Consider the following 19,627-nt stretch of genomic DNA (forward strand, 5'->3'; position numbering starts at 1 on the left):
GCTCCCCGATCCGCGCTCTCTCCTCTGCGCTCTCTCGCTCTCTCACCTGTCGCATCAGCTTTGCAACATACGACTCTCGACTCCTTCGTCTCTTCTCGCCACTCGCTGCTCTGTTGCATCGTGCGCGGCGGACCGAGTCGCTCAAATTTATTGGTGAATTAAATTTCCCTCTGAATGTGAATTGCGTAGAAATGCACAGGCGCACTCCGGGAGCATCGCGACTTAATTCCTTTAGAGTTTGATTTTGGTCGTTCGTTGGTGTTACTTTGGGGAGGGTTTTTTTCGGTTCACTGCATCTCAACTCCGGTGTAATGAGAATCGTATTCATTGTGCACATCAGCAGCATCATCAGCAGCAGCATCAACTGCGCCTCGGTGTTGGAGTCTTCGAATAAGACAGGTAACGCGCGTGATTTGCCCCGGCTGTTATCCACTCAACGTCACTCACCCTGGGCTTTCTCACCCATGACTCACTCACTTAGGGCTCGCTCACGAACCCAGGGCTCACTCACTCATCCAAGGCTCACTCACCACGGGAACACTCACTCACCATGGACTTACCCAGAGGTCATTCACCCAGGACTCACCACGGAGATCACTCACTCATCCAGGGCTTACTCACCACGGGCTCATTCACACACGCAGAGCTCAATTACCCAGAACTTCACCGAGGGCTCACTCACCCACCCACTCACTCACCCACTCACCCACCCACTCACCCACTCACCCACCGACCCACCCACTCACCCACTCACCCACCCACTCACCCACTCACCCACCCACTCACCCACCCACCCACCCACTCACCCACCCACCCATTCACTCACCCACTCACCCACTCACCCACCCACCCACTCACCCACCCACTCACCCACCCACCCACCCACTCACCCACCCACCCACTCACCCACTCACCCAACCACCAAGGGTTCACAAAGGACTTGCATGAGGCTCGCTCTCCCAAGCCGGGCTCACTCACCACTGCCCACTCATCACACGCGCAGGGCTAACTCGCTTATAACGGGCTTAGAGCTCATTCATCCAAACAGGACCCTGTCACCACGGCTCACTCAGGGGTCACACTCCCAGGATTCACTCACTCAAGACTGCAGGCAGAACACACAGAGACACACAGAGACACCTCGAGGCATGCAGGTACACGACGAAAACGTCCCTGCATCGACCTTTGCGCGGCGCGCGGTGCGTTGACGACGCTCGTCGACCCGAGGCCCTGCGAGTCGCCGTCCGGGTGGGTTGGGAGTCCGCGGGCACTCGGTGATGATGCCGCACGTTGCGCTTATCTCAGGGCCCCGGTGAAGAATCCGATCGGCGGGACGCGTCCACCGCTAACGAACCACAACTTAGCGGAGAAATGCGCAGCTCCCAAACCGCACCACGCTCCGCGCGCCCGCTCTGAGCGCCGTCACCGAGGCAGCTGCGTCCCGCCGCTCGACGCCTGCGGACCGTGGCCGCACGCGCCACGGCCCCAGAAGATGTGACGCGCCGACGGGCTCCATCCGAAGCTGGAACCCCATGCCAGCCTTGGGATGCGTCTGAGTCCCGTGCGGTCATCTTCAGCCCGTGACTCCGGCGAACCGATCACAACCACCGGCGGCACAGGCGGCGGCAACAGCATCAGCATCGTCAGCAGCAGCCGCCGCCGGGGTTCGCCCGCGGCTCAAGGCTCCGCACGGCTCCAGCCAGAGTTGTCTCTTTCGCTCCGCCCGCGTGACCCGACGAGCGCTTGACTATGCGTGTGCGGCTGCTTCCCTTGGCGTTTATCCTTCTCAACGTCGGCGACTACATGCAGGGCCAGCGGTTGCCGGTCAGGGCGCGGAGACAGACGCGCAGTGAGTACCCAAGCCTGGGCGCCGTGTGTGCTGCGCACGCGTGCGGCACGTTGTGGTGGTTGCTGTGGTGGTTGTTGTGGTTGTGTTGTGGTGCGTGTGTGTGTGTGGTGTGGAGCATCTGGATGTGGTGAGCATGAGTGTGTGTGGCATGCTGTGCATGTAACGTGTTTGTCTCCATGTGTATGGGGTATGTGTGTAGTTGTGTTGTGGATGTGCGCGTGTGTAATATGTTTGGAGTGTCTGTGTGGTGCACTCATGGTGGGAGGGTGTAGAAAGTGAGTATTATGTGTGCGGGGTATGTTGTTGTGTCGGGGATTAGGGAGCAGGAGTGTAGCGGTTGTCGCGCTGCGCTCAAAATCCGCGTTCGATTCCCGCTCACGGTCAACACCAGTGACAATTATCTGAACCGGTCCTGGGCCTCCACTAAGTCGACTCAGCCTCAAATGAGTACCTGGTGCGGTGTGTAAACGTCGCCACTAGGGAGACAAAGGCGGCCGGGCGTGGTTCTGGCTGCTGTTCCGATCTTCATCGGTGCTCTCTCCAGCACTTGCTCCAAACGTATGTTAAGGCAATAAGGGGGGGAGGGGGGGGGGTCTGTCTTTATCTTGTTGTGGATGTGTGTGGTGTGTGTGGTGTGTGTGCTGGGGTAGAACCACAGACATGGACAGGCACACACATCCCACGGCACCGAATAGGAAACTCCAATTACAGCAAGACCCATCGGTTCGAATATACACGGAACAGGGCAACTCCAATTACAGCAAGACCCATCGGTTCGAATATACACGGAACAGGGCACTCTCGCTCCCATCAGCAGCAGCAGCACAGGGTACAGAGATACATGGGCGATAGGTAAGCGATGGCAGACGGCGGAGTCTTGAACTGAAGCCGCCCTGTAACTGAAGGCAGATGCATAGCAAAGCTGGTGCGGTCTGCAGTGCGGTCAAGTGCTGAGTCGGGGTTCATCGAGGCAGGCGGTGAGTGCGCAGTGAGCCCAGAGCGGCGGAGCAGCAGCGGCGACTCTGGCCCCAAGTGCGACTCTGGCATTGCGAATGCTCGTTAAGGGGGGTGCTGAGCTTGGACGCGGGTTTGCTGCATCGCACACAGATCGCCATTCGCGAGACAACTGGGGTGGAAGGGCTACGAGGTGCCCTTTAGAAGGCAGTGCACCAAGTGGGCTCCTGACTGTTTCTTGCAAATAGTTGTTGCTGTCCCCGAGTGCACGTGGTTGTTCTCTTGAGACTATATTTGAAAAAAAAACTCATTTGCAATTGTGCCTCGGTTCTGCAACAGGACCCTGTTGAAAACGGGTCTTGAGGCCTCAATCGAGGCTTTCGTGTGCAAGGATGCATTTTCTTTTCGACGTGAAAAGATTTCGCGCGGAAAAAAAACCCCGTCAAGATGGAGCACCCAGTTCGCAACGGTCCCGGGTGCCAATTGCCCCAGAGCAGTGGCAGCCCGCTCCGATGACGGTGACGTCGAGCCGCTGGCATCGGAGCTCACCCTCTTCACTTCCCAGTGTGTCCGAGCGCACATCGCGTCCTTTTCTGGCACCCAGATGCGTCTCTCTCTCTCGCACCTGCTTCGCGTGATGCTTAACAGAACACCGATGCGTGCACCCAGGACTGGAATGCGCTGCGCTCACACGAGACCCTCTCAAAGCAACCTGCGAGTCAGCTAGTAGCTGTGCTCCACGCAGCATTGGATTCGAGGGTAATCGTAGGGTGAATGTGACGTGACCAGAGGTGAGGTGATCCGGCTCGGGGCCTCAGTAGTCGGCCTCGTGGCTCGCAAGCAGCAGGATGCGAGCCCAAAGTCTGGATGGGGATTGACTCCTCCTCTGTCGATACAGTGAGCATCGCTTTGTAAGGAAGTCAACAGTGGTTATCCAGAGGAATGTGGAATTTCCATCTCAGGTTGAGGGCTGTACACAGGAGATTAACACCGCTTCAGTCCCAACATGAGCACGAAATACCTCTGACTGTTGACTAGAGGTGCGGGAGGTTAACAAACTTCGTGCTGTGTATCGAATTGATTATTTGTTACCACTGTTTAAAACTTCATTCTAAAGTATACTTACATGCTATTTTTCACTGATGCATTGTTAATAGTCAAAAGCTGTGGCTAGTAAGCTCTTACAAAGTTCCACAGAATTACCCAGCGGATTGTCGGAAGCGGCATTCACAATGCGCATCTGGCAGTCAGGAAGGTAACGGCGCTTCCCTGCAATTTCCTGCCCACCCCACTGCTAGCGAACTCTAGAGCGTATTTGGTCTACTCTTCCACCTTGACTAGACGTGCTGGAAGAGGTGGGCACACCCCGACTTAACCTCATCACACGCGTCCTGCCGATCGATTCTGGTGTACAGTAATCATCACACTGCTGGGTTGACAAGAGGCAGGGGGGGATTTAATACACCTTCTCCATTGTTTAAACTGCCCCACCGGGAGACGCAATCGAACTGGTGATCGCTGGGCTCTAAGTGCAGTGTGCCAACCCTCGCACGACGACGGCTGCGTGCGGTGACACGGCAGTACCGTAACTCGCCAAGCGCGTTGCCTTAGCGGCACGGCTGTGCTCCCTCTGGCCGATCAGCGGTGCCGGCATTCCGTGAGCGTAGCTCCGCTCACCCACGAGCACCAGAGGCTCACCATGGCACACGTGGCCCCATGTGCGAAGGAGGCACTCCGAGCAACTCGCCAATGTGTTTCTTTTGTTTAAACTCCTAGAGCCATAAAAGAAGACGTTACGTGGCCCAGAGCTCTTTTCGCAATATATTACAGTAGGTCCATACCAACTCACCAATTAAACATTGAACTAATTGATTTCCTAGCAGCGGATGCTCACTGCTAACAACCACAGCATTGTCAGATGTTATGACAACACATTTGTGTTCATGTTCCCCACCTACAACGGCTGAATCAGATATGATGTAGCTAAGCAAATGTGAGACATTAACGACGGAATGCGCCCCACTTCCAGTACCAGCGACGAGACAGGTGTGGGGGACGATTTGATGATGGCATGGAGTCATTACTGGGGTGACTGTGCAGGCAAATTTCCACAGAATACCTTTTCCACTGAAATATCATCACTGAATCTTATGAAAAATCTAAATTCTGTAGATTTCCTTTAAACCTGCAATGTTTTAGCCACTTTGAATATAAGCTCAACTTTGAGAAAATATGTTAATATGTCTGCAGATAACAATTCAACCTGTCTAAGGCTGTTGGCAGTCTGAAGACATTAATGGAGCCAGACACATTGGACCTGTACTGAATTCGCAAATGCCTTCCAGGGACAACTATGGGGAGCATTGAGAAATCCTTTGCAGACCATTGTGTCACTTGATAGCATTTTCTACTAAAAAAAATACAGTTTGTAGTGAAATATTATTTCTATGTTTATTTCTACATGCTATAACAGTTGTGAAATATATGTGGAAAACAGGAAATTAATGTTGAAACACATCGTGTACAATTTAACATGTGCTACAAACGTATTGGATTTAAATTGTTAATGTTTTAAATTCACTGAGGAATTTTCACCTTGGAAAATCGATGTTTACACACCATTTTTATTGTATTTAACACGAATAAAGGTACAGAAACAAATTCTGGACCCAGTTTTTCGATGTTACAGCCAACTTTAGCAATGCCAATTTAACCGAATCACAATAGAAGAGATTATTTATTAAAATATTTGCATAAAATATTCCTGATATAAGCTCTTCCGAAACCCTTGATGCCAGAACAATTTTATACTAATTCTTCGGCACATTTACAAAAAGTAAACACGTCTAAGTTAATCTTAGCAGCAGACAGGGACTCGAGATATTTTAGTGTTTTTTTTTTTCAAAAGCCAAAGTGTCCAAGCTGAACATAACATGGGGCTGACCTGAATGTTACCTCCGCCCGTCCAACCGTCCATTCCATGACTTGCACATCTCCGACACCACGCATGCTCAACCGCATTCGTGTGAGTTGCGTGCAAAACTATTCGGCGTTCCATGAAATCTATTGGCCATGCTCGACATAGGCCCTCTGACAAACTCTATTTTGCTCGTTGGACACGTGGAGTGGAGCTAATTCGACCCCCTCTACGGCTGGTCCCGAGAGTGGTGATATGCGTGAACTTTGCCATGTGGTTTCTAAACGTCTCCGAATTGACAGGCTGTTTAAATAGTGACAAGTCCAATGGCCTATGCCTGCAGAGATAATGCTGTAAACGCAAGCAGATAAGCATTTTTAGTGAATCTCAAACAAATACACAGCCATAATAACAATATTCAGTTCAAGTCAAACACCCCCGAATGATTAATAAACCGAGCTATCGTTTATATCATTTTCATCACAAGTGTTGTCTACAAGCACAGCAGAGACTCCGCGCCCTAATTATATTGTGAGTTCATGACAGCCAGAAACTTGAGTTATGTTTAAAAGCTATTCATGCTGAGACCGGATAAACAGAAAAAGGAAAACTTGGCTCCCTGCCTGACCCAGAACCAGAGGGCCTCTCGGGGCTTGTTGGTGAAGGAACAGGGTTCCTCCCCCAAGCCTGCACGCAAACATCAAGACCCCGTGCACACGCGGAGACCGGCAAGCAGCCTACGGACGAAACCCGGCCTTCCATTTAAGTGCCTCTGCACATGGGCTTTCATGCCTGGCTGGGTCAGCCTTGCGGTGGAGGTCTTGACCCACCTCTGGGAGGAGAGGAGGAGCCCATGGTAGTCAGAGTCTTGCATCGTAGCGCATTGCGCTGCGGCAGTTATCCATTCTCCTGTTTACTGCCAGTGAACTCTTAATCATGTAGTCATCCATTGCCAGAAGGCACACATGCCACACCCTTACACATTTACTGTAAGTAGTAGTGTAATCTGTGGGTCTTGGTGGTTATGTCTTTGTGTTAAGTGATATGCCCATGTGTTGTAACGTTCTTGTTAAGTCGTTGAGACACTTTGGCACATGAGAAATATATGTTACATATATATCCAGCGCTACCGAATACCAAGGATTTAGTTTTACAAAAATCAGTTAAAGATTTAGTTTGTTTTACGGATTATGATAATACAAATATGTTGCTGAATTGTTGGTGTATCTTTACAGTTGTGTATTTGCACATTGGTACTCTTCTCACAGCGTTAAGCGACAATGACTTTGTAAGACAGTTATCGAATGAGCGCGTGTCAAAAGCAATGACTGAGTTCAATTCTTGGTCATGGATAATATCAGTGGCGAACAGTATCTGAAACTTGTCCTGGCCCTCCGTCAGGTCAATTCAGACTTAAATAAGTAGCTTGTGCAATGTACTGTATAAACACCATCACTTGGAAGACTTAGGCAGTCAGGGGTGGTCTGGCAACACCACTCCCTCATGTACCATGTCAGCCTCAATACGAGCTTGCTACCAACACTTGTGCCTTACGTTTCGCACTTGCACGTGCAACATCAGTCTTCGTATATGTGTGTGTGTATATACACGTGTATGTGTGCTTACATATATGTGTTAATGTGTGTGTGAATTGGATGGGGAGCGGTAGTGCAGCGGTTAATGCGCTATGCTATGAACCCGGTAACCCGAGTTTGATTCCCGCTCACAGTTAACATCTGTGACGAATATCTCAACTTATCCTGGGCCTCTCCGAGGTTAACTAAGCTTTAAATACCTTGTGCAGAGTGTAAAACATCAGCCCTAGGGAGACAAAGGCTGACGGGCAAGATGTTGGCCGCACCACCACTGCCCTCTTCGTGTGCCGTGCTGCCTTCATAGCCACTCGCGAACAGCACTTGCCCCAACAGTCTGCTAAGGATATACGATCTATGCGAATTGGACATGCTAGATTTGTGTGCAGCTTGTAATCACCAACACCTCAGAGGAATTCACACAACAGACAATATGCGTTCCCCTCAATGTGTGTTTCCCAGGAAGGAAAATTTGCGTCTCCCAGGGAGTAATATTTGAGAATATTGGTTCCCCTTTTGAACATTTCTACCCCATCACTTAGTACAGTAACATTTATGGTAAAGAGTAACATTTATTTAACCCATACCCCTAATTCAGGGGTGCAAATACGCATGGGCGAGCAAATGTTCGCTGGAGGGAAGTAACATTTGTTCCCTTGAAGGAAAAAACATTCTCCCAGGGGAACAAATGTTCACCAAATATTTATTTAAAAGTTTCAAATCAAGATCAAATATTTATTAATATATTCACCAAATGTCTGTTTAAATAGTCACTGAATATGTCTTGGAAGCACATGTATATATATATTTGGGGGGGAGCAAATACTAGGATAAATATTTGTTTACATTGGGTTCAAGCAGCAACATATGCTGGACGACGCGGTGTCTTTGACAAAAGGACTGCCTGCAGAAGGCGATCTGTCCGCTGATTATGCGGGCTGCACTGCTTTAAAAAAAGTACTGGGGTATCTCTCTTTCCTCCGTATTCTGGGAAACGTCCTGGTAAGGATTATTCAACATCGCCTTGCCAGGCACGCTGAGGAGAGGCTTGCGGGACCCCCATGCGGTTTCAAGCCGGTGCAGTGCTGCACGGATGCCGTATTCTCCATCTGTCTGCTACGACAGACGCGAAGGGAATATCCACGAGACCTACATCACTGCTTTTTTGACATACATTCGACCTATTATAGCGTCATTGGGTTGTTCATTGTCCTGTGATAATGAAGGTCCTTTATGATGGGGAGCAGTCCCCGGTAAAACTCCGTAGCCAGAAGTTCGAGCCGTTCCCTTGTTCATGTTGAGGTACGACAGGGATGCCCTCTTGCCCCGACACTACTTTTTGACCATGTAGTCGAGAAACCTCCCCTGGCTGTAATTATCTCCATCTGTTTCATATACGATGGAAGGCTGATCGATGCTCAGGTGTTGTCAATGGCTTCCTACTGGTCATCCATGGCATTTATACTGATGATCTAGTACTGTAATTGCTGCTTATTCTGAGTTGGAAACTCTCCTGCTGAACCTGAAGCTTACCTTACCATCAACTACACCAAAATAAATCAGCACCCTGGGTACTTTATGTCATCGAACAGTTCACTCGCCCAACTCTCTATGAGTAATGGAGTGGTTATGGAGAGGATGAAGGAGTTTATGTGCTTGGGCCACGTGCTCATGGCCATCTCTGGTTTGGCAGCAGACATCTCACTCCAAGGTGGTGCATCTGCTAATCAACTTAATCTGTTAACCCATAACACCTAGGCCTGTCCAATGACCTGCCATGCAGGTTTAGACGTGTCCTCAAAATAAACATAATCAGAAACAGATATCACTGAGTGATGAATGCGGTTTGTTGCTGTGTGCATGCATGAGTGGATATGTATATGTGTATACGTACGAGTGTGTATGTGTGTCTACTTGAATGTGGATATGAACACGCATGTATTTGTGTGAACTTATTCGACACCGTACGTAGCTAACCGTGCTAATCGGATGTGTGGGGTATATATGAGTGTACGTGCCCATATGTGCATACATGCATTTCTGTGTCCGCATGTGTATGTGTGGTCGGTTGTGTGCGTATGTCTGTGTCTGTGCGTGTCCCTGCCGCGTGTGCAGTGGCGTGTCCCAAAGGCTGCCTCACATGCTCCGAGCCCAACGGCTGCATCAACTGCCTCCCGCGCTACTTCTTCTTCCTGGAGCGGCAGGGCATGCACGAGATGGGCAGCTGCCTGCCGTCCTGCCCCGCCGGCTACTTTGGGGTGCGGCGCCCCGACGGGAACGTCAGCGTGTGCCAGAGTGAGTAACAGCCGTGCCGGCACGCGACGTGACCACACGGAGCTCCCTATGACCGCTCACGTCGGCTATTGCTGTCGGGACCATTGCACGAAAGGCACCACGAGCCGGTAAATTTGCAGAGAATGTCTCCACTTTGTACGAAGTGTGTTTTCCATTTTGCGGTCGCTTGTTTTACTGTAATGTTTAATCAAAGCAACCGTACCCTTTACCGCCCCTGAACGTGGTTGTAGGCATATGGGTATAATTAGGGCACTCCAATTGGGGAATAGCAGAACAGGCGATTTGATTGTGGTAATTAACGCTGGTGGGAACTTGGGCTCTCAGGAAGAGTTTGGCTGATCACAGAAATCACAGCCGGGGTCGGCGCAATCGACAAAACTTCACGGATTAGCCACGGCACAGCCGAGGCTCCACCCTCACTCCGTCACGCCTCATCTCGATAATTGTGATCTCCGTGCACGTGGTTGTCAGGCAGCTGAACGCAACGGAGCCTGCTGCAATGAGTGCCCTTGGAATAACCAACACATTGATAAACGGAGCAAGTGTATAGCCAATGCTAAAGGCAAATGTAGAATGGCCCTGCCTGCGCTTGCAATGGATGCTAGAAAGGTCAATGGTCTGTGCACAAAAGAGGTCACAGAGAGGGGGTTTTGAGCTCTGTTCTTCAATGTAACCTCCACTCAACTCTGCATGCTCACTCGACTCTGATTGCAGGTGTTTACCTTGCTTTATCCCCATATATTCCTCCGATGCAGCATCGCTGTCTTTAATGACATGCATATTTGTGTAAGCATATAAATTATGAATATATTCTAAGTTTTAGCATATAATTGTGGTCATGTAATGTGGTAGTGTGAATAAATACTTTGGAAAAAATGTAAATAAATTAAGTAAATATAGAAATAAATAAAATGTGCTAAGTGCAAGGCCAACTTCCTCACCCAATATTCCCTCGTAATATTAAGACAACCTTGGTGTAGTATATTCGACGTGTCAAAATACAGCAGTGATTTCCTGCTCACATAAGCATTGAGTTGGTGCTCATCCAATAGTTACACTCCTCTCAGTGGTGGAGATCTATGACGAGGACAAGTCTCACCAAAGGACAGCCCCCGTTGACCTCCCCACGAAGTGGTAATAATTGTATTGACCCTGGAGGGACAATGGGCTGAGTCATCACCTAAGCAGGATGGAAACTTTCCGCTTGCAAGCCGCAAGCGGAAAGCAGGATGGAAACCTTCCGCTTGCAAGCCGCTAGCTCTACCGCTGGGCCTGGCTCCATTACACCTCGCACGCCAGAACTCCAAGAACACCCTTAACGAGGCTTTCGCCCGGACAGGGTGCCGCCTCGAAAACTGCGACACCTGTTTTGCAAAGAACTTCTGCACCAAGTGCCGCGCGGGCTTCTACCTGCACAAGGGCAAGTGCCACAACGCCTGCCCGCATGGCTTCAGCGCCGTCAACCAGAGCATGGAGTGCACCAGCACCGGTGAGCCTGCCCCACCACGAGCCGCGCCGATTTGGCGGATTTACCCCACGATCAGCCAAACCCAAGGAAAACCAAACACACACACAGGGGCTCGAATGCAGCACAGATACAACTCCACCAGCACCACCGCCACCAAAAACGCACATTTGTAACTCGGCCACGACGCAACGTCTCGGAGCCCAGGAATACAGAGGAGCGAATGGAATGGAGAGGATGAGGGCAGAACAGAGGCGAGCAGGGGGGTGGTCGGCATGAGGTTGAAGAGGAAGGTTTGAGGAGAGACTTGAAAGCAGAGAGAGGGGACCAAGTGGAATTGCCTGGGGAGGGAATTCCAGAGGGTGGGGGTTTAATGGCTAAAGGAACGACCACCAATGGTGGAGCAGTAAATCCTGGGGACAAGGAGGAGGCCAGAGTGTTGAGCAGAAGGAGCAGAGGGAGTGGTGGGAGCAGAGAGAGCTGCTGGGACATGTGGCTGGAGGAGGGGCAAGGCCGTGGTTGTATCTGAACGTGAGGACATGGATCACCACCATCGATAACACGACCTCACAGCTGACGAACATACCTCGACTCACGTGCTTGCACAAAGGCCCCTCTTTGCTGTGCATTACAATGATACAAGTTCACGTGCACAAAATGTTTTGTTGATTTTGCCATCACTTATTTGCTGAAGGATCATGCCCATAAGGCATTAATTCTAGATTTGAAGCTTTCGTGACTGCAAGGAATCATCTTCTTAGGTTTTTTCGGTAAAGTCACGTAGAAAGTAAAATAAAATAAAAACAAAAATCACGACGTTTCGGAGGCAACACAAGTCTCCGTCATCAGGTGGGACCGTCACAGCCAGATTAGCTGTATCAAGTGAGGCAATGATTCAAGAGGTAATCTGTGAGTGGCGAGAAGTTACTGTTCGATGTTTGTTTGAGCGCTTGCAAATGCTTTATCTTTGATTTCACTTTGGATGACAGATTCGTATCGCTTATTGCCAAAATGTCCGACAGAGCAATGGTTGTCCCAATTAAATTATCGGCAGCTTTTATATTTTTATCTGCATGGCTTTTTTTCTCACATTTATTCCGACCGGCTGCTGATTCATAGCAGAGATCTCCGATATATGATCAGTCGACCTTGTGATGAAGGATACCCCAGTCAGCGACAAATCACAGCATGTGGCCACGTGTGTTTAGCTCTACAAGCGATGTGTGGCGCGTTGCAACCCCTTTAGCTGTGTAACTGTGCCACTGTGACTACGTACTAAAACAGCAATCGCAGCACAGCGGGAGGTCATTGATTCCAAGCCTAAGAACAGTTCGCAAATGTGCAATGAATTACAGAGCAGTGTCATCACTGAAATACAACATCTGCAGTTCCTGGTTTAACCATATCAAAGGGAAAGTGGATAAAAGTGGATGACTAATATTTGCAATAATAATAGCAGGGCACGCATACCGTTCTACAACTTTGGAATTTATCCCTTCTGAAAGCATCGTTTGGCTGTGCTTTTGGAAAAAGCAGTCACGTTTTAAGGGACAACATGCTTTTTCCTTGTAAGTCCAAACGGTACGAACAAAGAGCAAATCCACTAAAGTAAACTGTAAGAATTCGTGCATTTGATAATAATCCGTTGTACTCTGCAGCATCTCTAATTGGCTCATCAGAATACAAAACAAGAATTTTCATGTTTTGACATTCACAACTGCCAATTTGTCTATATGTCCAAGACTCAAAATAACAGTGCGACAGATATGTATATGCCAATACAGCGAGTTTTGCTAAACTAAAATCCTCCTTTCCAAAGAGCAAACAAACCACAGAATCAATATTACACAGTAATTGAGTTTCTTAGAAGCATGCGACTTTTTAAACGTTTTCTTGCTCGTTGGAAGTTTATACTGATGTACATTTGTAAGCCATGCTCTTCGAATCTGTCCAATTTTTTTTAAGTTGCAAAAACATCTTTTACTTCTTTCCCGTGAATCATGCGGTGCATTCCTGCGGCATATGGTGGTGCTTGTGTTTTTTATTTTATTTGTGAATGGCTACATACACAACCAGTCTGAGCTTGTAAACAGACACACACACAGGAGACTACCAATAACAAAGGGCCATGTAATAATGGGCAAAGCGAAACAACTTTGGCTTCAGCTGCAGTTACCACCCATGTCAGGCTTCTGGGCTCAGCAGAATGTGATTTGTCACCACAATGAACATCAGGAATATATCTCTTGGCGCAGAATGGCCGAATGCAGAAATGTGCAGTGAGAGTATCATTCCTCTCTCCTTAATCCAAGTCACTTTTGACACACAGGGATTGACACTGGTCTGCAGAAGCATCCAGTGGTCAGATTGTTTCATGTGGAGAGGATGAGAGTGCACTTCGCTACTTTACACCATGGGAACTCTATTTGCTATGAAGAAGGGTCATTGCCCAAAACGTTGCCTATGATATGTAGTATTTTCCTTATAGGGCCGCATCATTGACGAAGGTGTTGGAATTTCGATTTGTGTAAATGCACCACTGCCAACGCAGTATCACCAATACTTTAACAATAGTTCCTTGTTGAATAGCATCAAATGAAGTAGTTATCCATGTTGAATGCTGCATGGTGTTAATAACAAAATAAGTCCGATTTATAGGGCACACATTTAGTGCGAGTGACTCACCTGGTCTGTTACTGCCCTCTGCAGTCTCTTTTGTGTCACTGCGGAGCTAAAACAGGATTTTACAAAAAAAAATCGAAAGCATAATACAATTTTTCAGTATCATTTGACACTTTTTACGTAAAAAGTGTTGGCTTTCATCAGTGGCTCGACACATACTATATTGTTATGGGGTTTAAAATAGATGTCATCCATCTTTTGAAGGCATTGGTAGAAAAAATATAATTTATTGCACTGCGTGTGTAAGAAAATGAATACGGTTTAGGCTTTCGCGACCAATATCATCCATAAGAGGTGTTTGGGTTAGATCGCGTAAATATATAAATGTGTCGTTAAAACCCGCCAACACCCGACGCAGCCAACTAGTAAGGGTTGTCACGTAAACAGAACGTGGCCAATTCCGTTACTAGTACAGCACACCGGTGTGTTGGAGAGCCAAGCCACAACATTTACAAACTGAGTACGACGTTTCGCCAGTAATTACAACTAGCTTCATCAGGTGAAAACTAGATTTGTGGAGAAGTCCATCTGTTTCGTTCCTTATATAGAGGCGTAGATGTGGTGACCACGCTTCTGCGCTCTTGCACAATGTGGGGGGGTGGGGGGGGGTTACTGAGGCAACGTACATTATGTGCATTATGCATGTGCATTATGCGAGCCCTTTGAACTTGTCCTTCCTGTCTATTGTGTTTATTAAAATAGCCCGACCAACAGTAATCCCTATTGAAGTACGCTGCTCTGTGTAGGCATGTATTTAAATAATGTATTATTTGATTATTCGCTTCCACGCAGCACTAAAACGGTAGCTATCCAAAAGGTTAAAGTTTTTTAGATTTCTTTAAATTTCGATAGATTCTCTAATTAGTCTTGGCCATTAGTAGCTAGTTTTGCACAGAACTTCAACATTATCCAAATCAATTGAGTGTCCTTGTTGGCACGCGTGTTCTGCTACTGCTGACAGTAGCATTTGGGAGAATTTAATATTTCTCTGATGTTCTTTTAGTCTCGTGCTGATCATTCGTCCCGTTTGCCCAACATAATAACATTTACCACACGTGCAGTTAATCCTCCGGTAATACATCTTTTGTACCAGATATTAAATTCTGTATTTTATGTACCGTGCCAAATCTGACTCGGATGTTTTGTTTTCCAAACATCTGGCTAATTTATCAGTTACTCCCGCAATATACGGTATTTTGATCGTTTTAATTACTCGGGCAGTGTCAAAGCTCTTGTTATTTGATTTGGAATAACAAAACCAAATCAAATAACAAAACCCAATCAAATAACAAGAGCATTGAAACTTGGCTGTGTCGGATGGTGGCGGGTTTTAACGACACATTTATTTCTTTACGCGATCTAACCCAAAAACCTATATTATGGAAAATGAATGCGTTATTAATAATAGGATAGAATAACTCAAATACAGTTTGGCCACCACCATGGGAATGTGGAATTCCGAGACTCAGGGCCACCAGAGAGGAGATGAGCAGCACCCGACGCCCGCTTGGGCAGAGAGATGCTCTGTGACTCGGCCAAGGGTGGAGCCCACAGACACAGGCGGGCTCTGGGAATGTGCTCCACAGAGCGAGTGACACACCTGGGTTCGGTGGTAAGTGGCAGTGGGAAGATCAATGCTCCCGAATGCATCAGTGGCTGGACCACGAGGGTCTCGTGTCACAGCCGGCATGGTGGTTTTGCAGCCGAGCAAGCGGCTCGCAATCGAAAGGTTGCGAGTTCACTTCCCAGAAGGGGGCTGATAAAAAGACAAACCCTTTGCGAGGGGAATCTAACAGTACTCTTTGGTTCTTTCGATAAAGTCACGTCGGTAGAAAATATTAAATAAATTAAATCACGACGTTTCGATTGCAACACAAGCAATCATCATCATGTGTTGCAATCGAAACGCCGTGATTTAACTTATTTCATATTTTATACCTACGTGACTTTACCAAAAGAACCAAAGAGTATGGATTCCTGCAGTCACGAAAACTTCAAATCTAGAATGAATCTAACAGTTGTTGTCTTGTGAGTAGACTCACCCCCGCCATAAGAATGTTGAATTGCCACCATTGGCTAAGGGCTGCGAAGAGAAGATGAGCAGCACCTGAACGCTCACATGAGCTCAAAATCACCTTGACTCCGAGTGTCACAGCATCCGCACGCACATCAGCGCTGTGTAATTAGCTCCGCACGTCAACACAGGGAACTAAACGAGCGTGCCCTGTCGCCCGGCAGAGGAGTCCCATCAGCGGCACCCCACCCCGGCGCTGGCGGCGTGCGAGCTGGGGCCGTGGGGCGACTGGGGCCCGTGCCTGAAGAACGGCCGTCCGTGCGGCGCCAAGTGGGGCCAGGAGGCGCGCACTCGCTCCGGGTCCGACCCCGCGCAGCGTGCCGCCGCCGCCGCCGCTGCGCCTGGCGGGGGGGACGCCTGCCAGGACAGCCGAGAGACGCGGCGCTGCCGGCTGAAGAAGCGGCACTGTCCCGACGGTACGATCACACGTTGCCTCCTCCACCTCCACGGGGTGGACGTGGGGGAGGGGGGCCTCCTCCACCTCCGCAACTCGTCGCTCGCGGGCACGGACCAAACGCTTCACTTGTTGGTTGCCACCCGAGAAAACAATACTTGAGCGGTGCCAAGGTTGTTAAGTTTAAATGCCAATGAAAGTGAATTGTGTCATAGCCGCATGTAATAGGCATGCCATCAAATAGTCCACCGTTATTCACCATGAATGGAAACCGGTGTTACGCAAATTGTTCTACCACCCGTGGTACCGAATTCTCCGCTCTGGCCCTTGGAATGCCGTCAACCGATTCTCTCTCCCTCCTCACTGCTGCCCCTGCCGTCTGGAACTCCCTCCGACTGGTAGTCCATGCTTGTCTCTCTGGTCAGGATCAAGATTAAGATCCCCATTCTTCTGCCAGTGCCTGGCTTTTCCCTCCATCCGTTCTCTTCACCGTCACCGAATCTTCATATATCTATCCTGCTCCTGCCACTCTCTCCGTACCGCGCCTCGGACTACGATCGCATTTCGTCTTCATGGGACCAATTTGTAAGCGGTAAACGGAGCTGCATGCGGTGAGGACCGGTGGGGGCGTGGAGGAGGCTTATTGAGGAACCGAAACACAGACGCGGAGCGTGTGGCACGCAGCACTCGCGTGTGTGACATTCACACAACGCAGCCTTGCGTGCGACCAATATTCACCAGCGTCGCTGGGTTGTACGAGTGTGGCAGGGTGAATGCGTGTGAATGAAAGCAGTGACCCGAACATGTGAACATTTGACAAGAGTATACAAACACAAGAGAAGCATGCAGACAGAAATTGAGAAAATGTAGATTTTTGGTTTATATTTAAATACAGTACAGTATACAGAAAACTGTATTCACACAGAAATAGAATGACTTTTAGACCGTAAGTGCAGCGAAAGAGAAAATAAACCATCTTTCACACAGAGATTCATGGGAGGTGGAGAACGCAATGGGAGAGATTATGGGGCTACAGTGAACGGGAGGCCAGTGAAGGGCTTGGGGAGGGGTTGATTCATCGCAATGATGCAATGTGGTCCCCTTTTACGAGTTTGGGTGGGGAGCTCTGCATTAACCATCCCTATCATGCGACATTAATTGCACTGAAGACAGTCTTTCGTCAATGAAACTGAACGGAATGTGGAATTTCAATCAAAGGCTTGTCGCCTCCAACAGAGACGAGTGACTCACTCGTTTGAGAAGGGAAGCCATGTCACGTTATGCATGTTACAAATGAAGCTTAACACCTGACCGGGAGCAACTGTGGTACAGAGAAGACTCGACGCCCGCTCGCACTTGCGCAAATTGGTCTCAACGAGGGCGCTCCGGCGAGCCGATGGCCGACCGCCGTCAGCAGCAGCAGACGGCGGTCGTGGGAAGCGCACCAGCGACGGGCCCCGCAGTCCCAGCGACGGCTGGAATGCTGCTGCGGCTGCTGCGCACGTCCGCCCCGATCCATCAGGCGGCCGCGCGGGGATTAGCGCCGCCGCCGCCGCCATTGTCGTGCCGGATCCGCCGCTGTAATTCCACACGGATGCAGCGAAGCCCCCCCCCCCCCAGTTCAAACAGCGACTGGGACGTCGCCGCCGCCGCTCTAAAACAACCCGTGCCGCAACGAGTCGCCGGATTGTAACGAGCCTGGGCGAAGACGTGAATCGACACCATTCTGCCCGCGCTGGCAAGGAATACCAGTTGGCATTTAAAGGGACGTGTCGTGTGCCAACGCCACCCCCAGCATGCGAATTGCTGCCAAGTTGGGGCTTGGATGGCTATACGCGATGTAAATTATAAAATGAGTGTGATATCAATCAGCTGTTTTGGAAATTAATAAATTTCAAGCCATATTTAAACATGGATTTTTCAAACAAATGAGTAATGCGTGACTATCTACGATTGTCGTCCTCAGCTAGAAATGGAAATTCCAAATATTTCTGGCAGAGACCAGTCTTCATACAACAACCAGTATTGACTTCCCAGAAAGTGGTACTAATTTTATACACCCCGAATGGATGACATAATAAGTTTCCTCTCGCTTCGATTTGATTTTGTTGCCTTTCTATTCAGTGTCACATTCTCTAAAGCACTGTGCCACCCGGCACGCACTCCAGCTTTAGCGGTGATTCCAGGAGCCACTGAATGTAATGCAAATTGAATCCATGAAAGTGTAAAAAATACGTATCGGTGATAGGTGAAGAGATGTTCTATTTAAGTTCGATACGATGCCAACGTGTTGCAGAGTGGATGTTGTAGTAATTCGCCTGGATGTCTTGCTGAACTTTGCATATGCTTGGCAATGCATGGGAACGTGGAACAGTCCGTACTGGAAAATTCTGCTAAGCATATTTTTACGTGTCCACTCCATTCTCCAACAGCCTGAATGCACAAACTAAACAACACATATCCAAAGCCATCGATTTCCGCATCTGGAAACTTTCCATGCTGATTACTCAGAAGCTGCCCCTATGACAATCAAGCACTGTGCCACGGCCTGCAGATATTAGACTTCAAAAAGCAACCAATTCCAGAGCAATCATAACACGACCGGATCTGACATTAAAATGTTGTATTGTTAAATAATGCCACGTTGCGTTACCCGTATAACGCATACAGTTAATGGATTGGCCAAGTCAGCTCAGTGAGCTTGTAATTGCAAGGTCGTGAGTTAAAACCCAAGTGTGGATTTTATGTCAATAAAATAAACAATTCCTGCGAGCGTCGCTTGATGGGTCGTCAACATTTCCACATGGCGCTTGTCAAGCGGTACTCTCTTTTATCAACCTTGGAGAAATGAGAGAGGAGTCAGCCTCCAACGAGGATTTTAACTCGCAACATTCCAATCGCGAGCCGCCCGCTCGACCGCCGAGTCATCTGGCCCAATACACAGCACGTGTACACACTCTGTCAACCTACACAGCACGTGTACACACTCTGTCAACCTACACAGCACGTGTACACACTCTGTCAACCTACACAGCACGTGTACATACACTGTCAACCAACACACCACGTGTACACACACTCAGTCAACCTACACAGCACGTGTACACACACTCAGTCAACCTACACACCACGTGTACACACACTCAGTCAACCTACACAGCACGTGTACACACACTCAGTCAACCTACACAGCACGTGTACACACTCTGTCAACCTACACAGCACGTGTACACACTCTGTCAACCTATACATCACGTGTACACACACTCAGTCAACCTAGACAGCACGTGTACACACACTCAGTCAACCTACACACCACGTGTACACACACTCAGTCAACCTACACAGCACGTGTACACACACTCAGTCAACCTACACAGCACGTGTACACACTCTGTCAACCTA

The 19,627-nt window shown here is 48.8% G+C and overlaps 1 protein-coding gene across 1 annotated transcript in view; it reads left to right on the forward strand.

The window, feature by feature from the left end:
- The window catches only part of LOC144718604 (R-spondin-2-like), a 25,845-nt gene continuing 6,218 nt past the window's right edge, over positions 1–19,627 (forward strand). Inside the window, exons 1-5 of the mRNA XM_078593984.1 lie at positions 1–399; positions 1,306–1,849; positions 9,428–9,607; positions 10,947–11,096; positions 15,993–16,244. Coding sequence (XP_078450110.1) covers positions 1,750–1,849; positions 9,428–9,607; positions 10,947–11,096; positions 15,993–16,244 — 682 coding nt within the window. The 5' untranslated portion in view covers positions 1–399; positions 1,306–1,749. The remainder of the gene's footprint in view (positions 400–1,305; positions 1,850–9,427; positions 9,608–10,946; positions 11,097–15,992; positions 16,245–19,627) is intronic.

Source organism: Lampetra planeri, chromosome 5 (genome assembly GCF_965212315.1).
Source record: "Lampetra planeri chromosome 5, kcLamPlan1.2.h2, whole genome shotgun sequence".
NCBI classification, from domain to species: Eukaryota; Metazoa; Chordata; class Hyperoartia; order Petromyzontiformes; family Petromyzontidae; genus Lampetra; species Lampetra planeri.